General features: G+C 44.3%; 1 protein-coding gene across 1 annotated transcript in view; it reads left to right on the forward strand.

The window, feature by feature from the left end:
• LOC120053189 (A disintegrin and metalloproteinase with thrombospondin motifs 20-like) overlaps window positions 1-12,782 on the forward strand; it is a 147,730-nt gene that overhangs the window by 6,405 nt on the left and 128,543 nt on the right. The window contains exon 3 of the mRNA XM_039000350.1: window positions 5,406-5,577. Within this exon, the coding sequence (XP_038856278.1) occupies window positions 5,406-5,577 (172 nt within the window). The remainder of the gene's footprint in view (window positions 1-5,405; window positions 5,578-12,782) is intronic.

Below are 12,782 nucleotides of genomic sequence, written 5' to 3' on the forward strand. Positions count from 1 at the left end.
TTGTTTCCTCTGCTTTGTGTCATGTTATTACAACCCAGTCATTATATTGTACTTGGGTTCAGGTTGATCTCTCATCATATAGCTAGGTCTGCAACACTTAGACTTTCCAAGATGCAAGGGTGTGTGTGTTCAAGTGTTTATAACATCTATTGTGAACGAAAAGAGGAACTGTACATTATTATTTTGGTTGTAATGGATATTATTTTCCTATCTGGATATTTTCCGTTGTCAAACACCGATCACTTGTGGAGATGGTCATTGAAATTTCCCCCAAAAGATAACATTCCACTGCACAATATCCTGTTAAAGTGTGCGTATGAAATTACCATACAAACACCTTTGTCTTCACAGACGAGTGAGCCAGCGAGTGGCTGGCTGTTGAACTAAGCAGCTTTGTGAGGGCCTCCCTCATCTGCCACATCAATATTTGTATTGCTCTGACAGCCGCCTCATCCTGTCACGATTAAAAGTATTGCACTCTCAAATACCATTTAAAAAAAAACAGTTTTAAAGCCACAGTCTGTATTTAGGTGACATGCTAATGGTGTGTGATATGAAATAAATAAAATACAAATGTATTATTATTTAGGCTTTTTTCTCCCCAATTTCGTGACATCCAATTGGTAGTTACAGCCTTGTCCCATCACTGCAACTCCCATACGGACTCGGGAGAGGCAAAGGTCGAGAGCCTTGCGTCCTCCGAAACACAACCTTGCCAAGCCGCGCTTCTTGACACACTGTTCACTTAACCCGGAAGCCAGCCGCACCAATGTATCAGAGGAAACACCGTACAACTGGCGACCGCATAAGCGTGCATGTGCCCGGCCCGCCACAGGAGTCGCTAGAGCGCGATGTGACAAGGACATCCCTGCCGGCCAAACCCTTCCCTAACCTGAACAACGCTGGGCCAATTGTGCGCCGCCTCATGGGTCTCCCGGTCACGGCCGGCTGCGACACAGCCCGGGATCGAACCCGGAACTGTAGTGACATCTCAAGCACTGCAATGCAGTGCCTTAGACTGCTGCGCCACTCGGGAGGCCCGTCATATGAAATGACACTATTAGATATGTGTCAATCAAGCCCATTTTTTCTCATCGGATTTCCTGAGGATGATGCTGTCATCTGACCCTTTATTACACAATGTCCTCAACTCAAAGAATTAAATAATTCTTCAGGCATTCCAGAATGCAAATTATGGAATTTGCATTCAAATAAAATAATTTTATTTGCCACATGCTTCGTAAACAACAGGTGTTGACTAACATTGAAATGCTTACTTACGAACCCTTCCCAACAATGCAGAAAAAAGAAAATAGAAAAATAATCAAAAAGTAATAACATGTAATAATAAAAGTAATAATAAATACACAATGAGTAATGATAACTTGGTTATATACATGGGGTGCCAGTACCAAGTCAATGTGCAGGGGTGCGAGGTAATTTAAGTAGAGATGTACATATAGCTAGGAATAAAGTGACTAGGCAACAAGATAGATAATAAACAGTTGCAGCAGCATATGTGATGAGTCAAAAAAAGTTTGTGCGAAAAGGGTCAATGCAGATAGTTAAATAGTTAACCAAATAGCTACCCGGACTAACTATTTAGTAGTCTTATGGCTTGGGGGTAGAAGCTGTTCAGAGTCCTGTTGGTTCCAGACTTGGTGCATCGTTACCACTTGCTGTGCGGTAGCAGAGAGAACACTCTATGACTTGGGTGGCTGGAGTCTTTGAAAAACATTTGGGCCTTCCTGACACTGCCTGGTATAGAGATCCTGGGTGGCAGGGAGCTCGGCCCCAGTGATGTACTGGGCCGTACGCACTACCCACTGTAGCGCTATGCGGTCGGATGCCAAGCAGTAGCCATACCAAGTGGTGATGCAGCCAGTCAAGATGCTCTTAATGTTGCAGCAGTATAAGTATTTGAGTATCTGAGGGCCCATGCCAAATCTTTTCAGCATCCTGAGGTGTAAGAGGCGATGTCGTGTCCTCTTCACGACTGTGTTGGTGTGTGTGGACCATGATAGATCCTGAGTGATGTGGACACAGAGGAACTTGAAGCTCTCGACCCGTCCCACTACAGGCCTGTCGATGTGAATGGGGATGTTCTCGGCCTTCGTTTCCTGTAGTCCACGATCAGCTCCTTTGTCTTGCCGACGTTGAGGGAGAGGTTGCTGTCCTGGCACCACACTGCTAGGTCTTTGGCCTCCTCCCTATAGGCTGTGTCATCATCGTTGGTGATCAGGCCTACCACTGTCATGTCGTCAGCAAACTTAATTATGGTATTGGAGTAATGCGTGGCCATGCAGTAATGGGTGAACAGGGAGTATCCCTGAGGGGCTCCTGTGTTCAGGGTCAGCGGATATCTTGTTGCCTACCCTCACCACCTGGGGGCGGCCCATCAGGACGTTCAGGATCCAATTGCAGAGGGAGGTGTTCAGTCCCATGGTCCTTAGCTTAGTGATGAGCTTTGAGGGCAATTAGGTGTTGAACACATAGCTGTAGTCAATGAACAGCATTCTCTCGTAGGTGTTCCTTTTGTCCTAGTGGGAAAGGGCAGTGTGGAGTGCAATAGAGATTGCATCATCTGTAGATCTGTTGGCGCGGTATGCATATTGGAGTGCGTGCAGGGTGTCTGGGGTGATGGTGTTGATGTGAGCCATGACCAGCCTTTCAAAGCATTTCGCTTTTTATTTTTTTATTTTTTTTTGTAAAAACAAATTTCCCAATTTTCATGGTATCCAACTGGTAGTTACAGTCTTGTTACATCGCTGCAACTCCCGTACGGACTTGGGAGCGGTGAAGGTCGAGAGCCGCACGTCCTCCGAAACATAACCCAGCCAAGCCGCACTGCTTCTTGACACAACGCCGGAAGCCAGCCGCACCGATGTGTCGGAGGAAACACCATACACCTGGCGACCGTGTCAGTGTGCATTGCGACCGGCCCGCCACAGGAGTCGCTTGTGCGCGATGGGACAAGAACATCCCTGCCGGCCAAACCCTCCCCTAACCCGGACGACGCTGGGCCAATTGTGCGCCGCCCCACGGGTCTCCCAATCGCGCCGGCTGCGACAGAGCCTGGACTCGAACCCGGATCTCTGGTGGCACAGCCTTATACCACTGAGCCACTCGGGAGGCCAGCATTTCATTACTACAGGTGTGAGTGCTACGGGGCGATAGTCATTTAGACAGGTTACCTTGGTGTTTTTGGGCACATGGACTATGGTGGTCTACTTGATACATGTAGGTATTACAGACAGGGTCAGTGAGAGGTTGAAAATGTCAGTGACGACACTTGCCAGCTGGTCAGCGCATGTTCTGAGTACGCGTCCTGGTAATTCGTATGGCCCTGCAGCCTTGTGAATGTTAACCTGTTTAAAAGTCTTACTCACAACGGCTACGGAGAGCGTGATCACACAGTCGTCCAGAACAGCTGGTGTTCTCATGCATGGTTCAGTGCTGCTTACCTCGAAGCGAGTGTAGAAGGCATTTAGCTGGTCTGGTAGGCTTGCATCTCTGGGCAGTTCTCGGCTGGGTTTCCCTTTGTAATCCATGATAGTTTGCAAGCCCTGCCACATCAGACTAGCATCAGAGCCGGTATAGTAGGATCCAAGCTTAGTCCTGTATTGACACTTTGCCTGTTTGATGGCTCGTCGGAGATCGTAGCGGGATTTCTTATAAGCGTCCGGATTAGTATCCCGCTCCTTGAAAGCGGCAGCTCCAGCCTTTAGCTCAGTGTGGATGCTTCCTGTAATCCATGGCTTATGTACATACGGTCACTGTGGGGACGACGTCAATCATGCACTTAATAATGGAGCTGGTGACTGATGTGTTAAACTCCTCAATGCCATCGTATGTAGCATATTCCAGGTTGTGCTAGCAAAACAGTCCTGTAGCTTAGCATCTGCTTCATCGGACCACTTCCATATTGGGCGCGTCTATGGGACTTACTGTTTGAGTTTCTTGCTTGTAAGCAGGAATCAGGAGTATAGAGTTATTGTCAGATTTGCCAAATGGAGAGCAAGGGAGAGCTTTGTATGCATTTCTGTGTGTGGAGTAAATGTGATCGAGAGTTTTTTCGCATCTAGTTGCACAGGTGACATGCTGGTAGAAATGAGGTAAAACGTATTTCAGTTTCCCTGCATTAAAATCAACGGCCACAAGGAGCTCCGCCTCTGGATAAGCATTTTCTTGTTTATTTATGGCCCTATACAGCTTGTTGAGTGCGGTCTTAGTGCCAACATCGGTTTGTGGTGGTAAACAGGTAAATAGTTTGGTCTACAGCTTATCATGAGGTATTCTAACTCAGGCGAGCAGAACCTTGAGACCTCCTTAATATTAGAGATCACGCACTAGCTGTTGTTAACAAAGAGACACACACATCCCCCCTTTAGCTTACCCGAAGCTGCCGTTCTGTCCTGCCGATGCATAGAAAAAACAGCTACATGTACAGTATATTATCCCTGTCCTCGTTCAGCCACGACTCTGAGAAACATAGGATATTACATGATGGCCTATCCATATACCGCGGCAACATGATCGGACATTCAAATACTGCCACGGCAAGATCGTGTTACTGCGACTACAAGTCTGGTCAAATTAAGATCAAACATCTGTAGTAAGAGGGATTACCAGTGTGATAAATGGGGATTGACAGATACCTTTCTAAGTAGTTTTTTTCTGTTTGCCTATTTTCCAAGGTGTTCCCATTTCCACCAGCTAAAGAAGACTGTATTTTTTAGATTTTCTTTTTGCGTTATTCTTGTGTTCTTTGGACTAGTCATGGAACTAATGATGCATAGTACACTGTGTACTTCACTAGTACTCAACATTTACTCAGAGAAACAGCACACATGCTATAACAGCTAGGTACATCACTCACATCAATCACTGATACATGGTGCCAATAACCGTTATGTCCTGAATGAACAAATGTAATAATTAGCACAAGGAATTGAGTTGTCTCTAGATCTATGTCTGGGATAATACAGGACATGCACTTGCTGACTGGTAGGGACTACTCAAAGGAGTTCTCTAGACACCAGTCCTATCATGCTACAGATGTAAGATCTTAATTTGATCACAATTTTGTTGTTGAGAATTTTCCTGCACAGCAGGACATGCAAACTTGTAGTGTATTTGATGTTGAAAAAGGCTTCTAAAGTTTGTAATTTCCACTTTAAAATGTCAGACTTGATTTCTCCCAATGAAAAATGTATTAACTCCTACAAAAAATGTCCATTAATTATAATTCACATAATAATTCACATTTCCTGTTTCTGCAGGATTATTTTCCTGCTGTAGCAGACTGGCTCTAATGAAGATCCTACATATGTATAGCTGCCATACACACTTAACAGACCTCCTCTAACCAACTCTTCTCTCTCAATCTACCCTTTCTCCGCCAGATGGGAACTTTTACCACCCAGCATGGTGAATACTTCTTAGAGCCCCTGATGAAGGCGGAGGAGGGGGAGGAGTACGACGAGGAGCACAACAAACCTCACCTCGTCTACAGACAGGACAGGAAGAGGAGAGAGAGTCCTGCCAGTGAACCCACACAACCCTGCTCAGCTTCAGGTAACAGACCTTTCTACCACAGTCTGCCCCTGTACTAATCATAGTCTGAATCCTGTCCTATACTGTACTATACTGTATTACACTATACTAGAGGGTTTTCCAAACTCGGTCCTGCCCCCAAACCCCCCAGGTGCACATTTAGTTTTTTGCCCTAGCACTATACAGCTGATTCAAATAACCAACTCATCATCAAGCTTTGATAATTTGAATCAGCGGGGTGAGTTTGGGAAATCGAGTTTTGGAAACCCTCTTATACTACGCTATGCTACACTACACTACACTACACTACACTACACACTACACTATACTATTTTTGTATTCACTTTTATTTATTCAGGGTAGCCCAATTGAGACCAGGGTCTCGTTCCGAATGGTGCCCTAATTACAAACATTTACTCAGAACAGGAAGAACAATTTATATTACAATTAAAACAAGACAAATAAAAATAACCACAAGGCACAACCACAACACCACAATTTTAGCAAATAAACCACTACAATCAATAGAAAAATCTGCAATCCTCAATGAATTCATTCAACACGCCGAGTCCTAAACTACTATAGCGGCAGGAATTGTGTAGGTTATTTCAACAGTGGGGGGCACTAAAACTAAAGGAGGATTTACCTAAATTGGTCAAGACCAGAGGGACCTCAAGAGTTAACCAATCCTGTGAGCAGGTTTGGTAGCTCATTCTTTTATATGTTAGCAACGAAGTTAAGTAAGTTTGAAGCTTGTGTAGCAGGGCTTTGTAAACATAAAGGGAATAATGAATTGATCTACTGGACTTTAACAAGGACCAGCCAACCTTTTGATACAGGATGCAGCGTTGAGTATTGAAACTGTTGAGAGAGATAAAACGAATAGCACTATGGTAGACGGCATCCAAAGGTCTAAGAGTAGTGGCTGCTGCAATCTGGTAAATGGTGTCACCATAATCAAGAACTGTCAGGAAAGTTGACGGTACAATCTGCTTCCTGCTATTTAGGTAAAGGCAAGGTCTATTTCTAAAAACGAAGCCCGATTTAAATCTTAGCTTTTTAACTTTAAACATGAAGTCTTTGTCAATCCAAATGCCCAGATATTTGTAGGTGGTGTCCCGATCAAAGGGAGAACCATCCAATGAATAAATATGTAGTCCATCTGAAACATTCTTGTGAGAACTAGAGAACAACATGTATTTAGTCTTGCCTGCGTTATACTACACTACACTGCACTTTACTATACTTCACTTTACTATACTTCACTACACTACTCTACACTATACTTTACTATACTAATCACAGTCTAATTGTTACTGGGGTTCCCCTCACACTTACCCCCAGTATGACCTGCTCTGTTTTGTAGTTCACTCTGTGTCACAGCCGTAATAGCTGCGCTAACAGCAAATTATACTTAGTCACGATTCTTGACTGCGGGTTTAGCGAGAAGATGTGAGTCTTGAGAGTCATTGACATTCTTTATTTAATTAAGCTAAAATGTGTTCCAGCTAGCCATCGCCTCCTGAGGTTTTTACTCTCCTTTCTGGAGTGTTCACACCCAAGACTGCGGAAGAACAGAGGAAGAAATAATTGCTTTTTAGTTTGCTGCACTGTCGGAGATACATTTTGAAACTGGAGAGCACTGCATTTTATAAGCCGCTTTTAAATGTTCTCCATTTCATTAGAATTTTAATAGCTGCAGACTTTAGGTGGTGGAGAGGCCCACAAAAAGCAAAGTGACCCAGCAGAGTTCACCCTGACGCAGGCCCTTAAAAGATGGCTCATGGGGAGCTTTGTGGGCGCCCATTGTTGGCTGATGCAATAAATCTTTTATGTGCTGGACACTTGATTTGCTTGTTGTCTGGACCCGGGTATTGTGTGCTGGTTGTGGCCATTGTCTGTGGCTGGGTTTAAAGTAGTTGGAGTGACCTGAGGGGCCAGGCCAAAACCTCCTTAATATTGCCTTTCACTCCTTCAGTCTGTGTGTGGCAAACACAGAGGGGCAAAATCTGGAGGGTCTCACTCTCAGCCAGGCACTGGAGGACTTTAAAATATGCTCTCTCTCTGTGTAGACACTGTCAGACAGTGGGTGGGAGGCGGGAGCCTCTTGAAAGGCCTTGGTTTGACATGAAGGTGTAGCAGCTCACACAAGTTGTGGGTCTATCCACCCAGTCTCCATGTAATATCTTTCGAACCTCACAGATTAGATACAGTAGGTTTTTCTATTCAAAGTACCCAAGCAAACACATTCTTCCTCCTCACTTTTTAATACGTCAATGGGGTCTTGTTATAACATAGATATATAGCAGGAGAAAGAGAAGACACCTGCAGAATGCCTCATCAAAGGGCAGCAGAGCAGACACACAATGAGGCAGGATTAAAGGACAGAGACGACACAGGGCCGGGTTAGGACAGGAGCACTGTGAGGTGTCCTGGGCTGTGGTTCCACACCCTTATCTGATAGGCTCCTCTCCAGATTCACTGATAAATGCCTCTCTTTGAAGGCCACAGTAGGCCTGCCTGCCTGCCTGGCTGGCTGCTAGTAGGCCTCATTTCTTTTTATGGGAATGTGTGCAGTGCACACACTGACTGCTACTATCAGGTCAGGAGTAAACACTGTGTTGGTTGGCTGCTCTCAAAGCACAGCAAAGGTATCAAATCAAAGTTTATTGGTCGCTTACACAGATTTGTAGATGTTATCGCAGGTGCAGCGAAATGCTTTTGTTTCTGAGGCGCAGCGGTCTAAGACAGTGCATCACAGTGCTAGAGGCGTCACTACAGATCCGGGTTCGATCCCGGACCCACGAGCTGGTGCACAATTGGCTCAGCATTGTCCGGGTTAGGGGAGGGTTTGGCCGGCTGGGATGTCCTTGTCCCATCACGCTCTAGCGAGTCCTTGTGGCGGCCGGGCGCATGCACGCTGACTTTGGTCGCCAGCTGAACTACCAATTGGAGATCACGAAATTGGGGAGAAAAAGGTATAAAAATTACCCCCCCAAAAAAGATATATACGTCCATCTCCAACAGTGCAGTAATATCTAGCAATACAATAACAATACACACTTAATCCAAAAGGCTAGAAAATATCAGAAATATCAGAACGAGCAATGACAGAGTTCAGAATATAAATGTGTATATATATATATATATCTATATATATATATATATATATATATATATATATATATATAAATGGTGTGTATATACAGTATGGACAGTATATTAATAGAAAAGGTGTGTACAGGAGTAGTTATATAGGATGAGCCATGATTAGAATACAGTATATACACTACATGACCAAAAGTATGTGGACACCTGCTTGTCGAACATCTCATTCCAAAATCATGGGCATTAATATGGAGTTTGTCTCCCCTTTGCTGCTATAACAGCCTCCACTCTTCTGGAAAGGCTTTCCAATAGATGTTAGAACATTGCTGCGGGGACTTGCCTCCATTCAGCCATGAGAGCATTAGTGAGGTAGGGCACTGATGTTGGGCGATTAGGCCTGGCTTGCAGTCGGTGTTCTAATTCATCCCAAAGGTGTTGGATGGGGTTGAGGTCAGGGCTCTGTGCAGGCCAGTCAAGTTCTTCCACACCAATCTCGACAAACCATTTGGACCTTATATGGACCTTATATGGTATGGACCTCGCTTTGTGCATGGGTCCATTGTCATGCTGAAACAGGAAAGGGCCTTCCCCAAACTGTTGCCACAAAGTTGGAATCACAGAATCGTCTAGAATGTTATTGTATGCTGCAGAGTTAAGATTTCCCTTCCATGGAACTAAGGTGCCTAGCCTGAACCATGAAAAACAGCCCCAGACCATTATTCCTCCTCCACCAAACATTACAGTTGGCACTATGCATTGGGGCAGGTAGCGTTCTCCTGGCATCCACCAAACCCAGATTCGTCTGTCGGACTGCCAGATGGTGAAGCGTCATTCGTCATTCCAGAGAACCCATTTCCACTGCTCCAGAGTCCAAAGGCATGGCGGCTAGCTTTACACCACTCCAGCCGACACTTGGCATTGCGCATGGTGATCTTAGGCTTTTGTGCGGCTGCTCGGCCATGGAAACCCATTTCATGAACCTCCCGACCAACAGTTCTTCTGCTGACGTTGCTTCCAGAGGCAGTTTGGAACTCGGTAGTGAGTGTTGCAACCGAGAAGAGGCGATATTTATGCGCTACACACTTCAGCACTCGGTGGTCGCATTCTGTCAGCTTGTGTGGCCTACCACTTTGCGACTGAGCCGTTGTTGCTCCTAGATGTTTCCACTTCACAGTAATAGCACTTACAGCTTTACCTGCGCAGATATTTGACAAACAGACAAACAGGTGGCATCCTATGACGGTGCCACGTTGAAAGTCACTGAGCTCTTCAGTAAGGCCATTCTCCTGCCAATGTTTGTCTATGGAGATTGCATGGCTGTGTGCTTGATTTTCTACACCTGTCAGCGACGGGTGTGACTGAAATAGCCAAATCCACTAATTTGAAGTGGTGTCCGTATGATTTTATATATATAGTGTACACATGAAGTGGGTAAAACAGTATGTTAACATTGTTAAGTGACCAATGTTCAATGACTATGTACATAGGTCAGCAGTCTCTAAGGTGCAGGGCAGAGTACCAGGCGATATCCGGCTAGTGACAGTGTCTAAGGTGCCGGCAGAGTACCAGGCAGTGGCCGGCTAGTGATGACTGTTCAATAGTCTGATGGCCTGGAGATTGAAGCTTTTTCAATCTCTCGGTCCCGGCTTTGATACACCTGTACTGTCTTCCTTTGCTAGATGATCATTGGATTTGATGATGTCGAAGAGCAATCTATTCGCTGCCTGTAAATTGGGGCTGGCATTCTTATATAGTTAACCTCTCTGGGATAGGCGGGACGCTTGCGTCCCACTTGGCCAATAAGCCAGGGAAAATGTAGAGCGCCAAATTCAAAAAAATGATATAAAATCAAACTTTCATTAAATCACACATATAAGATACCAAATTAAAGCTACACTCGTTGTGAATCCAGCCAACATGTCAGATTTCAAAAAGGCTTTTCGGCGAAAGCATAAGATGCTATTATCTGATGATAGCACAACAGTAAACAAAGAGAGTGTAGCATATTTCAACCCTGCAGGCGCAACACAAAACGCAGAAATAAAATATAAATCATGCCTTACCTTTGACAAATTTCTTTTGTTGGCACTCCAATATGTCCCATAAACATCACAAATGGTCCTTTTGTTCGATTAATTCCGTCCATATATGTCCAAAATTTCCATTTATTTGGCGCGTTTGATCCAGAAAAAAACAGCTTCCAATTTGCGCAACGTCACTACAAAATATCTCAAAAATTACCTCTAAACTTTGCCAAAACATTTCAAACTACTTTTGTAATACAACTGAAGGTATTTGTAAACGTTAATAATCGATCAAATTGAAGACGGGTCTATCTGTTTTCAATACAGGAGGACAAATAACTAACGATACTTTTCTAGTCTTGCGCAACTCTCAAACAGTACACATAACGTTACACTGATTCCAGATGGCCGTTCTTCTTCATTGCACAAAGGAATAACCTCAACCTATTTCCAAAGACTGGTGACATCCAGTGGAAGCGGTAGGAACTGCAAACAGGTTGATTAGAAATCTAGTATCCCAATGAAAACTCATTGAACAGACGGTGACCTCAAAAAAAATAAATCAGAATGGTTAGTCCTCGGGGTTTTGCCTGCTACATAAGTTCTGTGATACTCACAGACATGATTCAAACAGTTTTAGAAACTTCAGAGTGTTTTCTATCCAAATATGCATATCTTATATTCTGGGGATGAGTAGAAGGAAGTTGAAATTGGGCACGCTATTTATCCAAAAGTGAAAATGCTGCCCCCTATCCTAGAGAAGTTTTAATGGACAACTGGTCCTAATAAATTAGGTGCACTCCACCCCCCCTCTCTCTCCCTATTTTTCTCCGTCTCTGGCTCTCTCCTCACAAATGTTCTCTCTATTTCTCGTCCCTCCCCCTCCATCCCATCACAGGCTGCATAAACATGTAGCTCTTTACTGCAGCGTAATTGCTGAGAGCAAATTGCATTGAGCAACACAGTCAGGACCACCAGGCAGAGTGCAGCTGTATGTGGGAAAATCTCTGGGTATACAATATGAAGTAGGTATAGCTCCTTTTAAATGCACAAGCAGATAGATGTGATTAAGATATTGCGCTACAAAACCAAGAGTAAACTTGTGGGGGCCTTAAGTGGAGGGCCTCAAGGTAAAAAATGGGCCTGTGTGTTGGAAATGACGGCCGATTTCTGGACCTAGTCCGCACCTGTACAGTAGTGAAAGAAAAGAGAACCTGTTGCTACTAGAGGGCAGATTCCTTTATTGCTATCCCTCTATTCCTCTTTCTGAGGAGGTATAAAAGCACTCTTTGTGAGGGTCAATGATCTCATGGTCCTCTCTCTCCACACTTTATGTATATGTGAAAGAGGAGGCTTGTCTTAAATCAAAGTTGCTAGTCGGAGTTTGATTACTGAGGGGGCTGAAGGTTTTTGAGGCTTTGGTGGGTTGGAGAGATGCAAGGAGGATCAAAACCTGCCAACTATCCCGGTTGGTCAGAACAGAACACACATGGAAATGCCAGGCGCTTCATAATGAACCATCCTGCCAGCCGTTCTTCACTCTATACATTCAGTCATTCAGTCAGTCGTTTTTTTCTTCCCCTGCCTTTCCTGCTATGCTCTTCAGGGAGACACATATTTTTGAAAACAGACAAAGATTAAAGGTTTTGTCTGTTTTGTCAAGCGGTCTTCCAGAACACAAACAAAATGTGTATCAGCGAAAAGATAAGGTTTACATTCAGATAGGCCTGTGTTGTCTATTGTTGCTGCATTTGGGACTCACGTGAAAGTTCAGGAATGCTGTAGAAGAAAACTATAGGCCTATCATGGTATACTGCAAGTGTTTACTTTCAGTTGTTTAAGAAGTTGGTGTAGTCCTGCGTGTTTCCATAGTTGGTGTACTCATGTTGGTTTCCATAGTTGGTGAAGTAATGTTGGTTTCCATAGTTGGTGAAGTAATGTTGGTTTCCATAGTTGGTTTAGTCCTGTTGGTTTCCATAGTTGGTGAAGTAATGTTGGTTTCCATAGTTGGTGTAGTCCTGCGTGTTTCCATAGTTGGTGTACTCATGTTGGTTTCCATAGTTGGTGTAGTCCTGCGTGTTTCCATAGTTGGTG

The sequence above is a fragment of the Salvelinus namaycush genome, chromosome 9, assembly GCF_016432855.1.
Source record: "Salvelinus namaycush isolate Seneca chromosome 9, SaNama_1.0, whole genome shotgun sequence".
Taxonomy (NCBI): domain Eukaryota; kingdom Metazoa; phylum Chordata; class Actinopteri; order Salmoniformes; family Salmonidae; genus Salvelinus; species Salvelinus namaycush.